Source organism: Bufo gargarizans, chromosome 1 (genome assembly GCF_014858855.1).
Source record: "Bufo gargarizans isolate SCDJY-AF-19 chromosome 1, ASM1485885v1, whole genome shotgun sequence".
In the NCBI taxonomy this organism is placed as follows: domain Eukaryota; kingdom Metazoa; phylum Chordata; class Amphibia; order Anura; family Bufonidae; genus Bufo; species Bufo gargarizans.
The window spans coordinates 455970091-455996290 of record NC_058080.1 but is presented as its reverse complement, the minus strand read 5'-3'; the positions used below and the strand labels follow the sequence as shown (position 1 = coordinate 455996290).

Sequence of the window (26200 nt, the reverse complement as noted above, 5' to 3'; positions counted from 1 at the left end):
TAATATCATGAAATATAATTTGACCTATTTACAGTACATTCAATTATGAAACAGTGATGTGAATTATTGATATTGGATTATGACATTGCTTGCATCCATAGGCACCTCCTCCTTCGTCCTAACTTTACTACATTATCATGTACAGTATTGCTGATGGACACTTCTTCCAGTTGGGATTTTCATGGGAATAAAACCACCAATTCTCAGTGCTGAAGTAGGAACTGATTAGATAAGTACAAGATATATTTTTCATGCAGGCAACAGTAGAGGAATTTTTTTCTTTAACACACCACATTTTATCAAGGGAGAGCATGTATATGTTTTACTTGTTTTTGCCAAGTGTTGCAAAAATTCGCTTTTATGGGGTTGAGAGGTTGTCCAGGAGCCAGGACATTTAAAACCTGGGGCAAGAATGGAGATGCCATACAACAACAAAATAATCCTGACAACACTCTAGCATTGCTGCTCCATTGCTCCACCAGCACTGGGCTCACCAGAGAAAATGTTTCTGAGGGCTCACCCTCTTTGCATGGGACATGTCAATAAGTAATTGTTATCACATGCACATGCAAGACTTATTATCAAAAGATTTAATAGAACATCTGGTTCACAGGAGGGCATAGACTAAAAATGGCCCTTGGGCAAGAAAAGTATTTGGACCCCTTTAAGTAATGTCCAGTTTTTTCACTCATCACAGTTATGACAGTAGTTAACAGTCCATTACATGCAATGAAGTAGACATTAGGGAGCATTGGTGATCTGGTTATTGGTTCCAAGGTGTTTTAGATTCTTTAGACCTTAGGGGCCCTGTTTTATCAGCAATCAGTTATTTTGCTTGCTGTTGGACCCACCGGAGGGAGGACCCTCTAGTATTCTTGTGGGCCAGTCCAATACTCCCCACGGGCCTCTGTTGCTGTCCTGCAGTGATGGCATTTCAACCACCGCACATGACACTACAGCCAATTAGCAGTGATTAGCTGACCCTTTTAAGATTTACAAACACCTTAAGAAGACTCTGCATTACACTCAACCTCTAAAATTACACAAAATAAAAATATAAATAAAATAATATGGTTGCATAAGTGTGCACACCCTTAAACTAATACTTTGTTGAAGCACCTTTTGATTATATTACAGCACTCAGTCTTTTTGGGTATGAGTCTATCAGCATGGCACATTTTGACTTGGCAAGATTTGCTCACTCTTCCTTGCAAAAACACTCCAAATCTGTTAAATTGCGAGGGCATCTCCTGGGCACAGCCCTCTTCAGATCACCCCACAGATTTTTAATCGGATTCAGGTCTGGGCTCTGGCTGGGCTATTCCAAAACTTTAATCTTCTTCTGGTGAAGCCATTCCTTTGTTGATTTGGACGTATGCTTTGGGTCGTTGTCATGCTGAAAAATGAAGTTCCTCTTCATGTTCAGCTTTCTAGCAGAAGCCTGAAGGTTTTGTGCCAATATTGACTGGTATTTTAAACTGTTCATAATTCCCTCTAGCTTAACTAAGGCCCCAGTTCCAGCTGAAGAAAAACAGCCCCAAAGCATGATGCTGCCACCACCAATGTGGGTATGGTGTTCTTTTGGTGATGTGCAGTGTTGTTTTTGCGCCAAACATATCTTTTGGAATTATGGCCAAAAAGTTCAACCCTGGTTTCATCAGACCATAACACCTTTTCCCACATGCTTTTGGGAGACTTCAGATGTGTTTTTGCAAAATGTAGCTGGGCTTGGATGTTTTTCTTCGTAAAGAAAAGGCTTTCGTCTTGCCACTCTACCCCATAGCCCAGACATATGAAGAATACGGGAGATTGTTGTCACATGTACCACACAGCCAGTACTTGCCAGATATTCCTGCAGCTCCTTTAATGTTGCTGTAGGCCTCTTGGTACAGTATACGCTACCAGTTTTCTTCTCGTCTTTTCATCAATTTTGGAGGGACGTCCAGTTCTTGGTAATGTCACTGTTGTGCCATATTTTCTCAACTTGATGATGACTGTCTTCACTGTGTTCCATGTACCTTTCTCCTGACTGATACCTTTTAACAATGAGATCCCTCTGATGTTTTGGAAGCTCTCTGTGGATCATGGCTTTTGCTGTGGGATGCGACTAAGAAAATTTCAGGAAAGACCAACTAGAGCAGCTGAACTTTATTTGGGGTTAATCAGAGGCACTTTAAATAATGGCAGGTGTATGCTGACTCCTATTTAACATGATTTTAAATGTGATTGCTTAATTCTGAATACAGCTACATCAGTTATGTGATGTGTGCATACTTATGCAACCACATTATTTTAGTTTTTTTGTTTTTCTTCCCTGCACCTAAAAGATTTTAGTTTGTTTTTCAATTGAGTTGTTCAGTTTATAGGTCACATTAAAGGTGGAAAAAGTTCTGAAATGATTTATCTTTGTCTCATTTTTTTACAGCACAGCAACCTGACATTTTAACAGGGGTGCGTAGATTTTTTATATCCACTATATATATATATGAGTCACACTGGTGATTGTAATATGTCTAAGGAAGACTCAGAGCCGAAACGCGTCACATAATATCTACAATGTGGCAATAAACAGCATGATATATGAACAAAGTGAGTGCCGGTCTTTTCTTCACATAAAACTTTTGCCCATTTTTCTTTGCAAAATAACTCAAGATTGGATGGAGAGTATTTGTGAACAGCAATTTTCAAGTTCCATCTATCAACTCTGACCAGCTTTCCGGTCCCTGCTGAAGAAAAGCATTGGCACAACTTTGGTCTAATATGATCAGAGCACCTTCTTCCAAATCTTTGCTGTGTCCTTTACATGGCTTGTGGCAAACTGCAAACGGGACTTCTTATGGCAACCGGAGCTGTGGATTTCTGCAGCTCCTCCAAAGTGACTATGGACCTCTTGGCTGCTTTATTTATTTATTTTAAGCACTTATATAGCGCTACTATATTCTGCAGCACTTTACAGACATTAGCATCAAGCTGTCCCCAATGGGGCTCACAATCTAAGTTTCCTATCAGTATGTCTTTGGAGTGTGGGAGGAAACTGGAGTACCTGGAGGATACCCACGCAAACATAGGAAGAACATACAAACTATATGCAGATGTTGTCCTTGGTAGGACCCCAGTGCTGCAAGGCACCAGTGCTGCCCACGTTTTTCTTTCAGTTTAGGAGGCTTTCAGTTTAGGTGGACGGCCATGTCTTGGTAAATTTTCAGTTGTGCCATACTCCTTCCATTTTCAGATTATGGATTGAACAGTGCTCCATGAGTACTGTTATTCAGAGCTTGGGATATTTTTTTATAACCTAACCCTGCTTTACACTTTTCCACAACTTTATCCTTGACCTGTCTGTTGTGTTCCTTGGTTTTCATAGTGCTTTTTGATCACTAATGTTCACTAACAAACCTCTGAGACCTTCACAGCACAGCTGTAGTGATACTAAGAATAAATGACAATTTACTAATTACTTCTGAAGGCAATTGGACACACTGCGTTTTATTTAGGCTTATCAGAGTACAGGGGGCTGAATACAAATGCACACCACAGATTTATATATTTAAAAATTTGTGAAAAACCATGTATCAATTTCTTTTCACTTCACACATACTTGGAAAAGTTCATGGGGTATGAATAATTTTTAAAGGCACTATACATACATATATTACTGAATAATGATCCTAGTCTATTTTTTATTTATCGTAATACATGTTTTATTGGTAAAACTTATTTTTTTGCAAACTATTATATTTTTGGTAAGTATATCACATAATACAATAGATCTGAACTCTTTCAGCACAAACTAGTTCTATATGCAGCAGACAATGCTGGTAGCAATTTTCAAATGTATACTTACTCCATCAGCATCAAATGCAGCTCCAAAGCCATGCTCTCCCCCTTTCATGGCCTCCAAGAGACCACTGGCATATGTTAAGTTGGGGTCAGGATACTGCCCACCAAAGTCTTCCAAGGGGACACAATTGACTGCAGAATTGGCAGGTGCTCCTAATTCATCACAGAGTATTCTTCGCACATAAGGACCCATCACTAGAAAATAGTTGAAGCAGTGTATATAGTTTACTAAGACAGTGTATAGCAAAGATCAGCACAAAGACCTTATATCAATAACATGCCAGAATTAAATTCCAATGAGTTAACAGGGCCTGTTATTTTTATATTACAATTCATGGAAGCCCAGATCCAACAGCCAGAGGATTGCAAAACATTGTCATGATCCAGAAGGTATTTTCTTTCTAAAGGTCAAATTTACTCATGTGCATATTGCTGATTAAAAGCTACTAAAAACAAGTTAAAGCTGATATGGAGCCATAAAAATACATCATTTTATATTACTTTTGTTTATATGACCATACTTTTTTTACATCTGTGTATGGATACCTTTGGCTAAAGTTGCATGTAGTGCTTTGTATTGGTGAGTTTCTCATAGGTATAAAATAGATAATTATTATATACTGTATATATTATAATATAATTTTTATATATATATATATATATATATATATACAGTACAGACCAAAAGTTTGGACACACCTTCTCATTCAAAGAGTTTTCTTTATTTTCATAACTATGAACATTGTAGATTCACACTGAAGGCATCAAAACTATGAAATAACACATGTTGAATTATATACATAACAAAAAAGTGTGAAACAACTGAAAATATGTAATATTCTAGGTTCTTCAAAGCAGCCACCCTTTGCTTTGATCACTGCTTTGCACACTCTTGGCATTCTCTTGATGAGCTTCAAGAGGTAGTCACCTGAAATGGTTTTCACTTCACAGGTGTACCCTGTCAGGTTTAATAAGTGGGATTTCTTGCCTTATAAATGGGGTTGGGACCATCAGTTGCGTTGTGGAGAAGTCAGGTGGATACACAGCTGATAGTCCTACTGAATAGACTGTAAGAATTTGTATTATGGCAAGAAAAAAGCAGCTAAGTAAAGAAAAACGAGTGGCCATTATTACTTTAAAGGGACACTGACAGGGCCAATAAGCATATTGAGGTATATATATGGCACTACAGGTCTTATAATGGGTATTACAATCATATAAGTATCCCCCCTGTCCACATTATACATACAGTAAACTTTAAGTTTTATAACCTGCTCCAACGGTCTTCAATCTGCCCAAGGGGCGGCGTTTCACCTCTCTTGTGCCCAGCCAGCCTCCCCAACTGCCGCTTTGAAGCGCCGCCCAGCTCATGAATATTCAGTTTGCTGGGCGGCTTCTGCGGTCCCCGCTCTGAAGCGCTGCGCTGAACAGTGCCCTGCGCATGCGCCGGATCTTGTGAAGTCGGGGACAGTAAGCGCCGCCCAGCGAAGTGAATATTGATGAGCTGGGCGGCGCTTAATGTACCGGACTTCACAAGATCCGGCGCATGCGCCGGGCACTGTTAAGCGAAGCGCTTCAGAGCGGGGACCGCAGAAGCCGCCCAGCAAACTGAATATTCATGAGCTGGGCGGCGCTTCAAAGCGGCAGTTGGGGAGGCTGGCTGGGCGCAAGAGAGGTGAAACGCCACCCCTTGGGCAGATTGAAGACCGTTGGAGCAGGTTATAAAACTTAAAGTTTACTGTATGTATAATGTGGACAGGGGGGATACTTATATGATTGTAATACCCATTATAAGACCTGTACTGCCAGATATATACCTCAATATGCTTATTGGCCCTGTCAGTGTCCCTTTAAGAAATGAAGGTCAGTCAGTCCGAAAAATTGGGAAAACTTTGAAAGTGTCCCCAAGTGCAGTCACAAAAACCATCAAGCGCTACAAAGAAACTGGCTCACATGCGGACCGCTCCAGGAAAGGAAGACCAAGAGTCACCTCTGCTGCGGAGGATAAGTTCATCCGAGTCACCAGCCTCAGAAATCGCAGGTTAACAGCAGCTCAGATTAGAGACCAGGTCAATGCCACACAGAGTTCTAGCAGCAGACACATCTCTAGAACAACTGTTAAGAGGAGACTGTGTAAATCAGGCCTTCATGGTAGAATATCTGCTAGGAAACCACTGCTAAGGACAGGCAACAAGCAGAAGAGACTTGTTTGGGCTAAAGAACACAAGGAATGGACATTAGACCAGTGGAAATCTGTGCTTTGGTCTGATGAGTCCAAATTTGAGATCTTTGGTTCCAACCACCGTGTCTTTGTGCGACGCAGAAAAGGTGAACGGATGGACTCTACATGCCTGATTCCCACCGTGAAGCATGGAGGAGGAGGTGTGATGGTGTGGGGGTGCTTTGCAGGTGACACTGTTGGGGATTTATTCAAAATTGAAGGCATACTGAACCAGCATGGCTACCACAGCATCTTGCAGCGGCATGCTATTCCATCCGGTTTGCGTTTAGTTGGACCATCATTTATTTTTCAACAGGACAATGACCCCCAAACACACCTCCAGGCTGTGTAAGGGCTATTTGATAATGAAAGAGAGTGATGGGGTGCTGAACCAGATGACCTGGCCTCCACAGTCACCGGACCTGAACCCAATCGAGATGGTTTGGGGTGAGCTGGACCGCAGAGTGAAGGCAAAAGGGCCAACAAGTGCTAAGCATCTCTGGGAACTCCTTCAAGACTGTTGGAAGACCATTTCAGGTGACTACCTCTTGAAGCTCATCAAGAGAATGCCAAGAGTGTGCAAAGCAGTAATCAAAGCAAAAGGTGGCTACTTTGAAGAACCTAGAATATGACATATTTTCAGTTGTTTCACACTTTTTTGTTATGCATATAATTCCACATGTGTTAATTCATAGTTTTGATGCCTTCAGTGTGAATCTACAATTTTCATAGTCATGAAAATAAAGAAAACTCTTTGAATGAGAAGGTGTGTCCAAACTTTTGGTCTGTACTGTATATATATATATATATATATATATATATACTGTATATATAGTTATCCATGTTAGAAAAACATTTTCATTAACCTATTAGGGAATTCTAAGTTATTAGAAGCAGGGTCCTTTGTTCAGGGTTTTTAGCTCTTGGCCAGAGTGGAGAGCAGCTACAATGAGGATCTCTCACACTGGAGGACCTGTCCTATCCTGCATTACACAGACAACCTTATTGATTTGAATGGGCACAGTGTTATAATGGTGGTTCATGGCAGCCGCTGCCCATGTCTACGGGCACCAGCTTCCTGTGGCTAAATTAAGACCATTGTTCATGTATATCTTCTCTGTTGCAGTACTGCAAGGGTTACCTTTAATTTGCTCTGTGAGCCACTGCAAGGCTGTTCCCAATTGCTAATCAGCATCTGCTATATAGCTGTGTTGCTGACTTCTCTTGCCTGAGCAATTGATATCTGTTGGTCTCTATAGATCTTGCTAGGTCTCTCTAGCTTGCTAGATCCTGTAAAAGAGCTGTTATCTTTTTGCATGCCTGATCCTGATTTCTGGTACCTGACCTGTGCCTGTTGACCGTACTGATCCTGTGCAGCCTTCCCTGACCCTTGGGTTGTTTCACTGACTCAAACTTTGACAGCCCTGACCTTTGTTTGTTCTCTCAGTGCCAAGCACTGGTGTTTGTCATCCCGTGGGTCAGTAGTTAACCACACTGGGGATACAGTATTCCAAAAAGGTAGCACACTGCAGCGAAGACCAGATCCCTGTATAAGTTTGGAAGGATTGAAACCAGGAAACTGCCAGGATAACATCCTCAGGACTAGCCCAAAGTCTAACTGGTTGGTTGGCACAGTGGATGTCTTTGTAAGATTTTAGGTGGGTAGTCTTTCTCTCCGAAACAGCCAGGCGCGTTTCGAGGCATCAACCTCTTCCTCAGTGGCTCAGGAAGCCACTGAGGAAGAGGTTGATGCCTCGAAACGCGTCTGGATGTTTCGGAGAGAAAGACTACCCACCTAAAATCTTACAAAGACTATCTAACATTACTGTCTTTTACCATAAAGACTGAATGTATATCCATTGAAGCGCAAGCAGTATCACCTGACCCGCTCTAACATGTGACAACGCTAGAGTTGCTGGGACGTCGATACTCAGGCAAGGCAAGGTCTTATGACCTCAGAGCAAGATCACATGAGACACCGAGAAACACGAGCAACATTGTCCGGAGTAAAGGCAACTCACCACCAAGGTCTGGTGGATATTCCATGTTGTACGTGGCACCAGGTATCGAGAGACAGAAATACCGATCCTGTCTAAATCAAACAACTCCATCCGAAGTATATCGTGAGAAGGGTAAGGTAAGATGGTGCGCATCAGGGGGACGCCCCAAACGCTAGCCCTATGAGCAATACCTAGCCCTCAAGGAAATCAAAGTCTTACTGACTGGGAGCATTGAACTGACACTGACTATCACTGGGATACTATTGCTATAGTTTTGTGACACTTTTCTTCAAGATCTTTATTGCATACTTTCCATACTTTTTTATAATTTTTTATATTTTGTATTTATAATACCGCAAATACTTTATCCTCACCAACTCCACAGAAATTGGGGTGATTACACCATTTATGATATGAATTTGCACAGCTATATATGAATAAGGAGCACACAGCCATTTATGCGCAAGGTTTATTGATTGTACCACATGGTATAGGGCAGTTCAACTATATGTTCCAAATGAAATATACGAACAGGTAAGATACTAGAAGTTAGTAGCTATATATTTACAGTGTATGGATATTTTATTTACAGTGCATGGATATTTTTATTGATTTATTGTGTATTTTAACATATATATTGTATTGAGTAAATTATCAATTCATACATCCTACCAGATGGTGAGTGCCTGTTTTTACCTTTAATCTTTAATCTTTGTGCTAAGCTTGTGATATGCTATAAAGACATATGCTCCATTTCTGGTTATCCTGCTTGGCTTCCTGAAGTAGAATGTGTGCATAGTTTCACTGATTCATTGAGGAACTACAATCCTATACTGTTCCAAGTAGCACTGCAGAGGCTGGGCACAAGCACAGTTGAAGCAATGAACCCCCTGGTCATCTCACTGAGCATGTGTCACAGCTACAACAGCACAAGCTCTGTATCTCACATAAGTAACAAAGTCCTATGTATGGCACGTGGCTGATGATGTGCTGTACATTGGCGGAGATACTTGCAGAAATAGGTATATGTCATGTGTGTACATAGCATTACCATCCCCGGAGAAAGGAAGGACAGGTTGACATTTAGAACAGGGCTTATAAATGTGTACTAGTAAAGTAAGCAGATTTAAAAGTTTTCTTTATAGCAATTCTAAGAATAATGCTAAAAAAAATGTTGTAAACCCCATTTATGAATATTCAGTAGCCCTTTTCTTACCTCCATTCATTGCATCAATCCTTATTTTCAGCTGACTCGGACCAGTAAGCAAGCTCTTAATAGAATTAAAGTCAAAAATTGTTCTGAGCAAATTGAGATAAACCTCCACTGAATCCACTATTTCAACTAAAAAATTAATGCAAAAAAACAAGTTTAGGTTATTCTGACTTGCACAAAAATACTTAACACAAAGCTGAAAAGAATTTATGATTCATAACATTTGTGCAAGATTAATAAGAACTATGACATCTTCAAAAACAGATAACATAAGTGTTGTCACAAAAAAGAAGAGCAGAACCTTTGAATGTCAACTATCAAAGCCACCTAAAAGTTGGTTGTTTCATGTAGGCTGTGCTTTTTTCAGGGTATAGGCAGGTGTAGGCCATTTGGTTAAAGTCTTATACAAATGGCCATATGTATTTTACAGCTCCAAACCACGGATCCACAAAAAATACGGATACCGCATTTTTTACAGGCCCAATTGTAAACTATTCTTGTCCGCAAAACTGAAAAAATGTGGTTTAGACGCGGACCTAAAATATGGTCATGTGCATGAAGCCTTAGGGTGTGTCTCATGGAAGAGAAGAAATGGAGTGAATAGATACAATACCACAAGCAAGCATACTGCATAGATACGGTGACAGATTCCAGGGTCACTATAAACTGGTAGATACTGCAAAAGGACCAAGATACTGCATACGTTGTAACAGAACCAGGCTCAGTATATAGATACTATAAAATAACCAAGTTTGCTGAATACATATTGTAACAGAACCAGGATAGGTATATGCTGGAAAATAACCAAGCAAACCAAATACACATGCTCCTATCCAGTGCACATCCAGCACAGGATGGTGTGGAACCAGATCAAGGCAAGAGCATAAACAACAGAATTTCCAGCCAAGCTTACAGTATCCTAAGTATAAAAGTTGTAATTAAGCATGCATATTACGGTGTACCTGAAGTTACCAGGGATACCCTGTGTACACCTATAGTAGATTATATAGTAAGTAGATTATATAAAAAAATGATGCCGTTTTGGAAGCCAAACCAGGAGTGAATAAAAAAAATAAAAAAATAAGTCATATCTGACCTCTCTCTACTTTTATGTTCCACTCCTTATTTTGGCTTCCAAAATTGCATCAAGAAACCTGGCCATTGGGAAACCTGACCATGTGGCCATACCCTAACAGACTGGATACAGCAGGGTCTGACTGGACTACCTTATATCACTACAGAGTAGATAGAACGGAGGGCCCACCATCCGGCACATGCATGTTCTGTTTAAAGGGATTGTCTGGCTGCATTTTCTTTAAAGGGTTAGAATGCCTTAAAACATACATTAAATTATCCCCTTACTGATCCCCTGCTGTTCCCTTTCCCACACTTACGAGATCCTCCACTGATCTTTACTTCCTAGTCCCTCTCCATATAGGAAATATGAAATGGTTTAATTCAAGCCTCTAGAGCTCTCGCAACTCATTAACTGAAACTTGCTGCTTTGTGCATGGGTGGAATAAGCTGGCTTTACACATGAGATCCTTCCATGCATATGCATCCTTGGTTCGGCCGAGCAAGCATGCATATGTAGTGAATGGGGAGATGAGAGAAAGCTGCTGCCAGTCTCCTCTGGAAGTAGCTTATCTCCTAAGAACAAAAAGATCAGACAGTTGAAATCCAACGTGCCTGATCCTTATCTTCCCTGACATCACATTAGATGGTCGCTCGAAGTGGAGAGTCCAGTCTATACAAATCTAATGTGTATGGTTATGTTAAAGAATAGCTGAGCTATCCCTCATCTGTTGTCAATGGTGGATCCTGTGTTATCTGCCTCCAGGGTCATGATAGTGGTATTACCATTCATTATAATTCTGCATATAATTAGATGACTGCTGATCTGGAGAACAAAAGAAAAACATTTCCAGAGAACTGGTTTCATTTGACCCTCTCTTTTATGCTTCAAAAAGGAAAGATAAGTGCACCTTATACCATAGGTGCCAACTGTTGACAAGGGACATCAGAGAAATTATAAAGACAGGAACAAAAAGCAGCGTGAGTAGTGCACCACCAACTTTCCTTATGCTCCAGATATTTATATAGGACATGCCCCCATATAGCTGGCCAGCTAAGACCTGTTCTAGGTTGCTAATATAGCTTATATGCCAGCTAGACCTGCCAATAACCTTAATACAGTTGCTATGTTTATATGTTAAAGACAAAAGCATAGTTATTTACTGTGACTTCATGTTTTTCTATGTCATGTAACAGTTATATATTGTGTTCACAGAAGCAGAAAAGATAATATGCCTTTAAGATTCATTATATAATGTAAGGTAAGCTCAATGACACAGCAGACACAAAAGAAAGCATAGAGTTAAACTGTTGTTACTGAGCTGGAGGTAAGACCAATCACAGCCAGCCTCACACTGAGCAGGAGTCTTGGCCAATCACAGCCAATCTTACACTCAGCCTGTGTTGAGAATTCCCCTAGCTGGATTCACCAGGAGGAGAGTAGCTGAATAGACATTCACTCCACTAAGAGCTGTGTTTTATGGAAGCGAGAGGCCAAAATAGGTATTTATAACAGTTATATATATGTTTCTATTGTTAATGTAGTGATGAGAACTGTATACTGAACTAGTTATATATGTGTTTACGTACATTTACACCAACCATACAAATTGCAAATTGCATACAAACTGCAAACTGCTCATACCAGATCATAAGTAATTGTATAAAGCAAACTGCAAACCAAGTTGAGCAAGTAGAGCTATTGGTTAACTTCAGATATACCTCTCAGAGGGATCATAAAGTGCTTAAATAACTTAAAGTGAGAGTACAGATACTGAAGAGATAAATATATCCACTATTTTATGTTGAATGACAAGATTGAACAGTTGAACCACCATCTTATGCATACCGCCATTTTATGATACTTTATTCAACACGTGTTTTGTACATGGACTATCCGCTGCAGAGGCAGCAGTGTTATATATGAAGAAAAGTTGAAGTTAATAAAGAAGTTATTTCAAGCATTTGGTGTGCTCTTTAAACCTACTGTTTCCATAGAACACATACAGACCACATACCTGACCCCTAAATAAAGGTATAGATGCTGGCTATTCATACAGACACCAAACCAGATACTTCTATAATCAAACTTGTGAGGTCTTAGATTTCCAGTGATTTCCAGAACAACTGATCTCCATAGAACTATCACAACTACCTTTATGAGTTCTATCACTCTGTAAGAACATATGTAGCTGGAGCTTTATCTGGATATGCAGGGCTTTTTTTCTGGCGGAACGCACCGGAACGGCGTTCCACCACCTTTTGACATCGCAGCCTGCCATGCTCCAGCATCGCAGGCTGCGATGTATCAGCGGGGAGGGACTGGGAGGAGGAGCTGGGGGCCGGTGCGTTCACTGTGCTCCAGCCCCCAGCTCCAGTACAGTTATAAAATGTGTAAAATTAATAATGATTCTATTCATGCTGCCCCCTCTGTAGTATAACATTCAATATATCCATCCTACTCACAGGGCTACTGTTATCGTAATGCAGACGAGCGGCAGCATCACTGACTGATGTCACGTGCCTGCCCAGCCTACTTTATGAATGAAGCAGGCGGCGCAGGCACGTGACGTCAGTCAGTGACGCTGCCGCTCGTCTGCCCGGCCGGCCTGCATTACGATAACAGTAGCCCTGTGAGTAGGATGGATATATTGAATGTTATACTACAGAGGGGGCAGCATGAATAGAATCATTATTAATTTTACACATTTTATAACTGTACTGGAGCGGCAATGGGGGGTCTGTGGATGGCACTGTTAAGGGGGGGTCTGTGGATGGCACTGTTATGGGGTGGGGGGTCTGTGGATGGCACTGTTAAGGGGGGTCTGTGGATGGCACTGTTATGGGGTGGGGGGGTCTGTGGATGGCACTGTTAAGGGGTGGGGGGTCTGTGGATGGCACTGTTATGGGGTGGGGGGGTCTGTGGATGGCACTGTTATGGGGGGGTCTGTGGATGGCACTGCTAAGGGGGGTCTGTGGATGGCACTGTTATGGGGTGGGGGGTCTGTGGATGGCACTGTTATGGGGTGGGGGGGTCTGTGGATGGCACTGTTATAGGGTGGGGGGGTCTGTGGATGGCACTGTTATAGGATAGGGGGGTCTGTGGATGGCACTGTTATAGGATGGGGGATCTGTGGATGCCATCCACAAATCCCCCATAACAGTGCCATCCACAGATCCTCCACCCCATTAACAGTGCCATCCCCAGATCCCCCATTAACAGTGCCATCCCCAGATCCCCCATTAACAGTGCCATCCCCATCTGGGGGGTTTATTTGCTGGGCTGGACTTTTATAGCGCCCCCCCCCCCCCCCCCCCCCCAATTTTACTTGCATCCCTGTTCTCTAAAGGGGCGGTTTTAGGGGGCGGTCCTAGGGGTGGGTAGGAGCGTGGCCAGGGGAGGGGGGGGGGGGTGAGTTCCACCACCTTTTCTCTGAGAAAAAAAGCCCTGTGGATATGTATGGCTGGCACTCCGGATATGTATGACAATCACTATGGGTCATGCAGTATGCACTTTATTGCACGTGTTTACTTATCCATGACAAAGAATGCCACAAAGGTTTTTTTTTTCCAGATCACACAATTTCAGCACAGCTGTAGGATCAGTGATACCTTAGATCAGACAGAAATACTTGTGTATGACATGGCACTCTGACCCGTTCATGAAGATAGATTAGACAGCCTAGTGGGCATTGACCATAGTGCATGCCTCTTAATTACAGAGTTTAGTCTAATGAGATAGCAGCTGGTGGCAAGGCAGCGGGAAGTTTTGTGATAAATTAAGTTCTGTAAGATTTCAGCATCATATGGGAGTCTGAGGCATCTGCCCTTACACTGAAATAAAAAACATGCTTTAACATTGCACATATGTAAGGTTGTCATCTTTAGTCAGTCTGAGATATAGAGATCCATTTTACACGTCTGCTGAAGGTATGCAAATAACAAGCTCTGCCTCTAATGCTACCAGATGTTAGGTAGCTATCAATGGTCTACCTTTTAAAAGGCCTTGAGAAATGATTCGGATAATAATTAAGCCAGCATCTTATCTTCAGACAGCTGTTCTGGGGTGATTGCCCCTCATCAATGCACAGCAGAGAGTACTTGTTTAGGCTACTTTCACATCTGTGTTGTGCTGTACGGTTTTGAGAACCGGCACACGGTCTCAAAACCGCAGAACAATAGTTCCGTTTTGTTACCATTCATTGTCAATGGGGACAAAAGTGAACAAACCGGAATGGAGTGCACCAGAATGCATTCCGTTCTGGTTTGTTGCGTTCTCACGCGTTTTGTGTGCTGCCTGGGAAATTGAAGAAGCCGGATCTTGCACCAAAAAACATGTTCTTAACACGAAAAAAACTGTTCCGGCGCCCATTGACATGTCAAAAATGTTTTAGTGCTGGATCCGATTTCTTCATTTTCAATATAATACAACCGCATCTTTACTGAACAGTTGCAGCTGGTTGTAATATTATAACGGTTTTGAGATCCCCGTATCTCAAAACCGGACAGCAAAAACATAGAAAGTAGCCTTAACTGGGTGAGAACCAGCTGTCTGCAGATGCAATGCTGGGTTAATTATTATCCAAGTCATGTCTCGAGGCCTTTTTAAGGGTCGAACATTGACTTATAGGATAGCTGCCTTACATCTGGCATCGGGCAGAGTTTGTTAAAAGCTCATTTGAATTGCATTCCCCAAATCCTAACAGTAGCAACAAACACTTTTAAAATTCTCACTACCTCTAAATGGTTTGAACTTATTCTCCAAGTCAAATTCCTGTCTCCCAACTCTTGAGAGGTCAATCCGCAGTTCTGGACAAATAGCATATTCCTCAATAGTTTTACTGATCTGATAAATCTTATCTGTAACCGCATCAGGAGCAGGACCTAAAAAAAGAATAGCACCGTAAGTAAAATTACAAGCTTATGAACATAAAACATACTGTGCTTCGGAGCAGAAAGCAGATGTATATTGTAAGTCAACAGCTACTGTAGCAAATGACGTTGTCAGCATCTAGTGACAGAATTGGATGGGAAACTTTGGGCGCAGTCGTCAACATCTGCATCCAGGCTCATAAAGAAACACCTGCTTGGAACAACATTTGAAGGATTTATTAGACTGCAGATATGTGGTGGCAGTTTTATATGCAACTTAATGGATTTTCAGGGAGTAGCAGAATGAAAATCACAATTGTTTTTGAGGTTTTTAGGGAAATATTAAGATGTGTAAGGCTAGTTTCCCACCAGCGCTTAGGATCCAGCCGAATCTCTCTGCATTGCTGAATTGTGCGCAGTGGTTTTCTTGTCGCTGACTCTCTGCATATTTGCAAGGTTGCAGCCAGATCTCCGCCAGTCCCCATTATAGTTAATGGAGCCGGATTGTGGCGTTTAAGCTTCCGGCAATGCCGGAATGCAGAGAGATCCGGCAGGCTCTTCCCTGCTGGAACAGCCTGCCAGATCTTAAGCGCTAATGTGAAACTAGCCTAAGGATGAAAGTCAAATTTTGATAAAGCCACTTGTTTTTAAATATACTGCTCAACATTGATAATGCAACACCAAGAAAAAAAAAAGTTGTTGAATTATGGAAATCACAGGATCGATAACCATTTTAATGATATGTAAATCCTAAAAACAGGAAAAAAATATTCAAAACATCTCGATATACTCAGCTTTGAGAGTGAGCAGCAATAAGTGTGTGCAGAAATATACGCACTTATATGCACCATTTTTCTAATCAAATGATGCTTCTTATACAGAGGTTCGCTTCTGTGCACATCTTGATGTCATTCCAGTTCATTGTTGTCATTTCACCGGGACACGCAACGTTAAACAATGCAGACATCTTGGCCTAGGGGCATAGCAATTTGCCAGAGGGGTAAACCAAGGTCTCTCAGTTCAAGGATTCTGTCCCTCTCCGTTTGCGACAAGTGCAGATAACTGGCTTGTCGACAAAGGAAGCATCGCACATCACTAATCCCACACGACTTGATCCACACGACTTGAGGTTTCATGTGGCTAAAAAACGTTGCTTTCAATCTGATATTTATGACCCTCCGACAGGAGCTAGGTGCTTGAAAATTTGATCATTTACCTATATTAGCAACACCTGCTCCTCAATTTGCAGAACCTCACAGCTTGTCCTTCTTTGGTGTTTCAGTTTCCATTTTGAGTAGTGTAGTGTTCTTAAAGAGCATCTATCAGCATGATCAATCCTATTAAACCAAGTATACTGCCTGTTAGGGTTGATCATGTTGAGCTAAATCTTGCCTCAGCAGTTCAAATCTGTGTACCCATTTTACAGAAATATACACTTTATTCAGTATACTAATTTGGTGTTTGGCACATAAGGGGCAGGCCTAGCCCCTCAGAGCACTACTTTACCACCGCCTTTCAACCTTTTCCAGTCCTCCCTCCCTTGAGTGGCACGGCCAGGCATCCTCACTTTCTTCCTGCATGTCCTTATAATGACCGTGCATTCACCAGCACATGTACAGATTGGATCTTAGCATTAGGGGAAGTGTACTCTCCCCAACACTGAGATCTCAACTGTGCATGTGCCGATTCAACATTCACAGTTCACACATCAGCATCGGAGAAAGAACATGCCAAGATCATATCTGCCTATTCACTGGTGAATGTGCCAGAATTAAACGGCCAGGCAGGAATACAGTAAGGATGCCTGGTCCTGTCCCTAAAGGGGAGGGTGGAGTAGTAGGGGAAAGGCATGAGTAAAGCAGTGCTCTGATGTTCATAAAAACTATTGTGGAGCTAAGTATGGACTTATGCCTCGATCATTTTGACAAAAGTGCACTGGCGGTACAAATGCAGACACTACTCACACAAGCCATCAACAGGAAAACTCTAAGGTATTTTTCATAGCGTATGGGGTTTTGTTGCTTCTTCTTAGGAAAAATAAGTTCCCTACTACTAGTTAGCAGTGAAGACAGAGAGGAAGCAACTGAAAGGCTTCTCTGGGGTTGCAAGGAGTAAGAGCAAGAAGAATAATGTGACCCCTAGCTCAGAGGCACAGTGTCTAACTCAGAGGTGACATCTACAACATCTGCTGTCAATGAGAGAAGGAGTGATCCATCCAGTCCACAATCTCATCTTCTTTGCCCTCAATTATAATGTGGCACCTATTAGTAGCCAGGAAGAACTTTGGCCTACTAATACTACGTGCCAGATGGCTGGTGCCGCTACTGCTGCTACTACCCATTTTCTGACTCTTGGATGATAAGCCTGAGTCTTTTGTTTTGCACAACATTTTCTGGACATTTGTTTCCTATTATAAGGTCTATAAATAAAAAGTCAAGGGTTACCTATAAATGAAAAGCCTCGTGTTTGGTATACAGATTACTAAATGCTACTAGCAAAATTGCAAGTGTGTTTTCTGTAATTTAAAGAGAGAGGTGCAATTAAATGTCCCTCCCTTTCTACAAACATTGACATTGACAAGTTACTTTAAAAAAAAATCCAATTTTTGTGGTGAAATGTCTTTAAACGACATGGTCTGATGCAGTAATGTGTTCAAAAACACAGATAAAACAATGCAATGTTTGTGGTTAAATGCCTTTGAATTATGCATTCAATAACACGGATAAAACAATGCAATTTTTGCAGTGAAATGTCTGAACTACACGGTCTGAAGCAGTAATACGCTCACTAACATGGATATAACAATGCAATCAGGGGTGTAGCTATAGGGGAAAGCAGGGGAAGCTGCTTCTTTGGAGCCTGAACTCAAAAGGGGCCCACCCAGGATGAAGACTAAAAGGTTTTATTGTCAGGGCCCCCTTAACAGCGTTATACTATGACATTTTATACAGTGACACTGTAGGAAATGGATAGAGAGGCTGCCGGCCTCGTCTGAAAGAGCAATCTTGACTAGCCACAGGAGTGGGGGTTACATGGGAGGAGGGGGTTGTGAAGTAGTTTCTGTGGGGCCCAGTCATTTCTAGTTAAACCACTGAATTCAATGTCTTTGAACTATGCTTTCAATTACACTCGTTTAAAAAGGGTATAATACAACATGTTTAATAACATGGATATTATGCATTGTTATGGCTTTGGTAGAAAAAAAAGGGTAGTTGCTCAGCGTTTGCAGTAGAATGGTATTTGTGTGCTGGCAATAAGCCTTTGAACTCTAGTAAATTGAGTTGTCATTTTTTTAAGCTATCTGTTCATATACAGAACAAAATTGAGGTTATTTTTTCTTGCAGGGGGTTTTGTAATGCCGAACTAGATGCTAGCAGTAATTTTGTTGACCATCTCCTCACTCCCTCAAGGCTTTCCCTTAAGCTTTACCTAATCAGATTCCCTAAAATGTACCCAATTATATCTTCTTATTCTCTCTGTATTCTGCTTACATTAGTGGCTTGTGTCTATAATAGCTGTTTGTTAGCCAATGCCACATAATACCCTTCTAGGTTACAAGCTGCAGACAGAATTCTTTTGTCTCAGGAGCTGCCTGCCTACTTGCCCCTAATGGGCTCATGCAGGCTGTGTATCAGTCTCCCAACCAATCAGGGCAAGCTTTCCCCATTACTTTCTCCCAGTGTCATGTAATCCATCATCTTCTTTCCACCTTATGGTTTTCCCCGCCAATATTCACAGTCAAATGGTTCATGGCGTCAAAAATGAATGAAACATCTTCAGATCCATTTGGTGGACAAACTTTTGTGAAATTTGCAAAGAAATTCTATTCGTTTAGAAGCAATGTCTATTTTAGTTCTTAAACTTACCCTAGAAATGAAAACTTCACTGTTATTGGTTGCTATGGTTAACAAGGCCACATTTCAGTTTTGATAAATGAGGCCAATAATGGGGAAAAATATTTATTACTTTGCTCAGTACAAAGGTCAAATAGGAACATATGCAGAGTGTCAAAAATAATAATTCCCTTGTTACTGAATGAATAAATACTATACATGATGTATTAATATGTAGTATGTCGGTAATTTGTCACCATCTCCACCTTTAATTAATATCAGCAATTTAACTAGTAAATGTGAATTCCACCAACTTTCTAATATAACTTTGTATATATATTTTAAATCTTTTACCTCCATTGGCAACATTGAACTTGACCCCAAAATCTCCACCAGGCCCTCCTGGACTGTGGCTTGCTGTTAAAATAATTCCTCCGGTTGCCTTAATTTTTCTGATAATGCAGGAGACTGCAGGAGTGGACAGCAATCCATTCTGACCAATAACCAAGCGACCAATCTACATGCAACAAGAAACAGAAGAGAAATAATTATTAGTGTAGATGTTATTCTTATTATATAGCCATTTGTAATATACAGCATACATCATGTTATGGGCCTATCTAGCACCAGGCACTATGATCTGTCTTTCCTTGTTGAAGCTTGTTATAGAGTTATTTTTTATTAGGAATCATTGTAATACAAATAGGGGCCTTAAACACATGAATTTGGCTCTAGTGTTTTTTACTAGTAAAAAAAAAAAAAACCTTAGAAGAGCAGACTTTTTTTTTTGCCACCTATGTATTTTGTAGCATTTTTTCTGCCTTTTTTCGCATTGTGAGGCTTACCACTAGCATTTTATTCACAGAGTTTTTCCCTATAAAGGTGTTGGCAAAATGCCTGAAAAATGGCCTAGAGCTCCAGCATGTTACTTTTTATATATATATATTTTTTTTTTTTAAGAAAAAGACAAAAAAGCCACCTAATGAACAAAAACATCAGGAAGAAAAAAAAATACAAAAGTGCAGAAAAACATCAAGAAAAAGAACTTGTGAAAGAAACCAATGCATCTGGGAGCATCATAGCATAAATGGGGAGATACTGAGCTCCAGGACATACAGTTTTCCATATCTAATCCCTTTATGTTTTTCATATATTATACAACCACTGATACCATTTTGGCAGCCCGTGCACCGTATGCGGGAGGTTCAGCTCTGGATTCCCCTACTTCATGGGCAATATCAACTTGCTCAGGCCCCCTTCTCCAATTAATGTTTATCATAATAGTGAACTAGTCCTTGATTATTTATGCATTATGTTTTATATGAATGGTCTTTTTTTAGCTATCTATGAATATGGTTATACTATTTTTGTGAACATTGTAACCAGTGATGAAATGCAGTCATCGGGAGCAGCCAGTTCCGAGAACAGCCCGATGAAGGCCCCCGGTGGCTGTTCTTGGAACTGCCTGCTCCCGCTGACCGCACTTGTTTTCAGACCGGCTCGTGCACAGGCACAGGTAAGGGCTTACCTGTGCCTCGCCGGACTTGTGAAAAAAGATGGCAGCCCGCATATGTTCGCGGGCGAACAATGCGAACTGGCCATCACTGATTTGAACCTCTACTTAACGTGCTGTGTAATTAATCAATCCTAGTTCACACCTTCCTGTCATGGGGAGGTTCCTTGTGGTCCTCCATTGCCAAGAGCTAAGATTAATGCGTCTCATTTTCCATTTACGGCACTGTTATACAAATGTATATTATGATAGCACTACTTTACTGTACATAGTGGTACATGGTGGATGACACAACTAAACACAACAGGGGGCACATCAACAAGGCTATACTTAGAATGAGGGGCTCCAAGAACCTAGAAACTCCACTCAGAGAAAACCTCTAGCTAAGGCTACTTTGACACTTGCACTTTCCCTTTCCGCTATTGAGATCCGTCATAGGATCTCAATAGTGGGGGAAAACGCTTCAGTTTTGTCCCCATTCATTGTCAATGGGGACAAAACTGAACTGAAGGGAACGGAATGCACCAGAATGCATTCCGTTCCGTTCTCATACTATCATTGGATGCGGAGCAAGATGGATCCGTCATGACCTACAATGCAAGTCAATGGGGACGGATCCGTTTTCTCTGAAACAATAGAAAATGGATCCGTCCCCCATTGACTTTTAATAGAGTTCATGATGGATCCGTCTTGGGTATGTTAAAGATAATACAACCAGATTTGTTTATAACGGATGCAGACGGCTGCATTATCAGTAACTGAAGCGTTTTTGCTGATCCATGATGGATCCAATTGTAAAATTGTTCAGTTTTCACCAATGAATATGAACACATGCACAAAAAAAATGCAAATTTGTACCATGTCAAGTCATAGGTGACATGATTCCTACACAGGGGAAGCCAATGTAGAATTAGAACATTGAGAAAAATCCTATGATAATTTAATCTTCGTTGTTTTAATGATTAACTTGCTATAAACATATAAAGTGCTGTCCACAACACAGGAAATGAAATAGGCAATTTAAAATGGCTGTTCGAGCTATTGTATATAGCAGAGTGCATTATTTTGCAACCTTATTAATTTGTGAATTTAACCCTTTCCCGGAGGAGCCATTTTCCCTTTTTGTGTTCTTGTTTATTGCCTTGTACCTTCCAAAAGCCATAAAAAAAATTATTTTTCCCCTCACATAGCTTGCTTTTTGTGGGTCATGTTGTATTTTTCATGGTATCATTTAATATTCCATACAATGTAGTGGGAAGCCGAAAAAAATACTAGCATAGAAACATAGAAACATAGAATGTGTCGGCAGATAAGAACCATTTGGCCCATCTAGTCTGCCCAATATACTGAATACTATGGATAGCCCCTGGCCCTATCTTATATGAAGGATGGCCTTATGCCTATCCCATGCATGATTAAACTCCTCCACTGTATTTGCAGCTACCACTTCTGCAGGAAGGCTATTCCATGCATCCACTACTCTCTCAGTAAAGCAATACTTCCTGATATTACTTTTAAACCTTTGCCCCTCTAATTTAAAACTATGTCCTCTTGTAGCAGTTTTTCTTCTTTTAAATATTCTCTCCTCTTTTACCTTGTTGATTCCCTTTATGTATTTAAAAGTTTCTATCATATCCCCTCTGTCTCGTCTTTCTTCCAAGCTATACATGTTAAGGTCCTTTAATCTTTCCTGGTAAGTTTTATCCTGCAATCCATGTACCAGTTTAGTAGCTCTTCTCTGAACTCTCTCCAAAGTATCAATATCCTTCTGGAGATATGGTCTCCAGTACTGAGCACCATACTCCAAATGAGGTCTCACTAGTGCTCTGTAGAGCGGCATGAGCACCTCCCTCTTTCTACTGGTAATTCCTCTTACTATACACCCAAGCATTCTGCTAGCATTTCCTGCTGCTCTGTGACATTGTCTGCCTACCTTTAAGTCTTCTGAAATAATGATCCCTAAATCCCTTTCCTCAGATACTGAGGTTAGGACTGTATCACTGATTTTATATTCTGCTTTTGGGTTTTTACGTCCCAGGTGCATTATCTTGCACTTATCAACATTAAATTTTAGTTGCCAGATTTTTGACCATACCTCTAGTTTTCCTAAATCCTTTTCCATTTGGTGTATCCCTCCAGGAACATCAACCCTGTTACAAATCTTTGTGTCATCAGCAAAAAGACACACCTTACCATTGAGGCCTTCTGCAATTTCGCTGATAAAGATATTAAACAATATGGGTCCCAGAACAGATTCCTGAGGTACCCCACTGGTAACAAGACCATGGTCTGAATATACTCCATTGACTACAACCCTCTGTTGTCTGTCCCTCAGCCACTGCCTAATCCATTCAACAATATGGGAGTCCACGCAGAAAGACTGCAATTTTATTGATAAGCCTTCTATGTGAGACAGTATCAAAAGCCTTACTAAAGTCCAGATAAGCGATGTCTACTGCACCTCCGCCATCTATTATTTTAGTCACCCAATCAAACAAATCAATAAGATTAGTTTGACATGCTCTCCCTGATGTAAACCCATGTTGTTTTTCATCTTTCAATGCCATGGGATTTTAGATGTTCCACAATCCTCTCCTTAAGTATGGTTTCCATTAATGTCTCCACTATTGATGTCAGGTTTACTGGCATATAGTTGCCTGATTCTTCCCTACTACCTTTCTTGTGAATGACGAGATGGAATAGTAAAAAAAAAAAAAACAATTAAGCCATTGTTTACTATGTTTAGTTATTACAACATTCACTGTGTGGTAAAAGTGACATGCTACCTTTATTCTGCAGATCAGTACGATGATAGCAATACCACATTTATATAGTTTTTTTTACTTAATACTTAAAAAAATAAAATAAAGAACTTTGAAAAATGCTTTTATTGATACCATTTGGGGTATGTATAACTTTTTGCTAAGGTTTTATTCCATTTCTTGGGAAATGAAGTAAAAAAAAAACATATTGTAGTGATAACTGTGATCTTTATTTTTTATTTAGATATCTAAAATGGGCAAAGGGGGTATTTGAATTTGATTTGCTTTTTTATACTTACATTCGCATCAGTTTTACTTATTGAAACATGCGGACAAAAATACAGTAAAAAGGTGGCTAATAGTAGAAAATCACTTGGACTAGATTTATATTTAAATTTACCACATTTTCTATATGAAAAAAATGTTTTTTTATCCAGTAAAGTGCTGGGTCTTTCCTGTTTTCTTCGGTGTAGAGACTGGTAAATGACATCAGCCTCTATTCTCTGTTCCACAGAGAAGACTTTGTCGCCATTTAATTTCAGGAGCCAGAACAGTGTCAGCAGTGGTTTCAGACTATCTCTCCTCCCATGTTCCTTTGGGTAGAAGAAGAAATCTGATGTTGGTAATTTACGGTATGCCATCTGACTACAGCTAAGTGTTGCCACTGATAATTTTCGCAGAAACAAAGTGTCAGGACTGAATATAGTTAACTCGTCAAAAAATAAGCCTGGGGAGTTGCTTTAAGTATTTGGCTCTTGAAAGTATTTGGGATTATTACTTCTTGATTCTTGGTAACAGTAACTAAAGTTGGGAGGATTAAACTTGTTATTTTCAGCTCACTTAATTAATACATCCTTAATCTAACAACACCGTTGCTATATCTGCCTGTAATTTGTTGACCGACACTACAACTATTCACAAATTCAAATATTAACATTGTCAAAATCACTTTTTAATGAAGCAGGAAAGGGGATGGACTGGGAAAGATAAACTGGGCAAATACTGAAAAGCATTCACAGGAAATATTCAATATTTCATCATGCTCTGTGGCTTATAAAGGGGAAGTTAATTACCAAAGTATTGATTTTTGCAGTTGTTTAGTCCTCAGAGAAAGGCACAAATTCATAACAAAGTGCTTGTACTGTTAAAGAGGGTGTCTGAGATAATTAAAAATGCCCTTTCCAGCATGTCACCGTGCACGGTGCTGGTGGTTCTCCTGCCACTGTTTGTTTACAAATAGCAGCAGAGACGTGCTGAGATTGGGCATGTGACCACTGCAGCCAATAACTGTCCTCAGTGATAGACTGCTGAGGACAATAATTGGCTGCAGAGGTGCCCTAACCAAGCACCTGCTATTTTTAAACAAATAGTGGCAGGAGAACCAGACCAGCACAGCAAAGAATGACACTGGAGAAATGAGTATAACGTGCTTTTGAACTTTGTGATTAAATTTTTTTAAACTATGTTAATGTTTGTCCAAGATCTTTAATTCATTTAGCCAACCCCTTTAAAGAGGAACTGTCACTACTCCTGACATGTCTGCTTTAGAGCTCATGCTCATGACCATATGTATTTTGCGGTCCGCAAAAAATACGGATGACGTCCTTGGGAATTCCATATTTTGCAGGACCTGAACAGCTGGCCCTTAATGGAACAGTACTATCTTTGTCCGTGATGCGAACAATAATAGGACATGTTTTATTTTTTGCGGAATGGTTCCTCATAGGTGGATTATCTTCCATGACAGAGAAGCTGTGGAGTCTGTGTCTTGAGAGCCGCATGCTGGGGAAATAGGCCTCTAAAGCCTGCTGTGGACTGCGGGTGGAAAACTACTGACCAGTGATTTCCTCATTAACCGCAAGCAAAATCGCATGTCCAACAACAGAGTTAAATCCTTGAATCTTTGATTGCCAAACCCGCCCTACACCTCTGGGCTATTTTGGGCGGTCTATAAATAGTCAGTCCAAAAATGGGAGATCAGCTGCCACTGAGGAAGGGGTAAGAGGTCCCCGAAACGCGTCTGGCATAACCAGCTGAGAACTCTCACCGGACTGACAAGAGGCCTTTACACGGATGATCTATTAAAATCTTACGAATAATTGGAGCGCTCTAAATAAGAAAAAAAAATTTGGATCATATTTTCGGCACCAAGTTCCCGCGATACCCTGCTGCGAGATACAAGCCTGTTATCTGATACAGACCATGTGATATGCCGGCGTCTGCCTGAACAGCGTGGAGAAACAAACACAGCAGCAGCTTTTATGTCGGGCATGTAATGCCGTATCTTGGGACACGAAAATTTCAACCCACCTAGAAGCAGGTAAGACCTGTATAGGCGGTCATTACAGTGCATATTAGTACTTGATTCACTATTATGGACAGGAACTAAGGTCTGGACATTTAAATCACAAGTAAATCGCAACTGTATCCAGGATTGCTTTTTCCATTTAAGGACGTTTTGGCCTACAAGCCGCAAGCCACAATTATATAAATGCCCCTCATGCGGACTTTTGAATCAACACAAAGATCCAGTTAGTCTCATTGGGAAGTAATCTTTATTTCTTTTAGAAATTACTTGCACATCTGATAGATATTGCACGTTTTTCAATATTTAATGTGTGTTAGCATGCACGTGTTCGATTGATGTTTTTATGTGTTTTATAGTGTCTTATTAATATTAGTTCATTGATTAAATTGAGTGTGATCACCTTATATATTGTGTACTCATTTGTAACCACACATACAGAGTGCCAGTCCGCAATTTATAAGCAATTCCAATATTTTTCTCTGTACGGGTGATACAGATATTTGGACTGACCTGTTCCATGTCACGTAAGAGTGAGCTATTCCTACCACCCTTTTTCTCAACATT

The 26200-nt window shown here is 40.6% G+C and overlaps 1 protein-coding gene across 1 annotated transcript in view; it reads right to left on the bottom strand.

The window, feature by feature from the left end:
• PGM5 (phosphoglucomutase 5) overlaps positions 1-26200 on the bottom strand; it is a 162293-nt gene that overhangs the window by 94695 nt on the left and 41398 nt on the right. The window contains exons 2-5 of the mRNA XM_044272695.1: positions 19408-19570; positions 15086-15232; positions 9278-9403; positions 3845-4035 (exon numbers count right to left, since the gene is read on the bottom strand). Coding sequence (XP_044128630.1) covers positions 3845-4035; positions 9278-9403; positions 15086-15232; positions 19408-19570 — 627 coding nt within the window. The remainder of the gene's footprint in view (positions 1-3844; positions 4036-9277; positions 9404-15085; positions 15233-19407; positions 19571-26200) is intronic.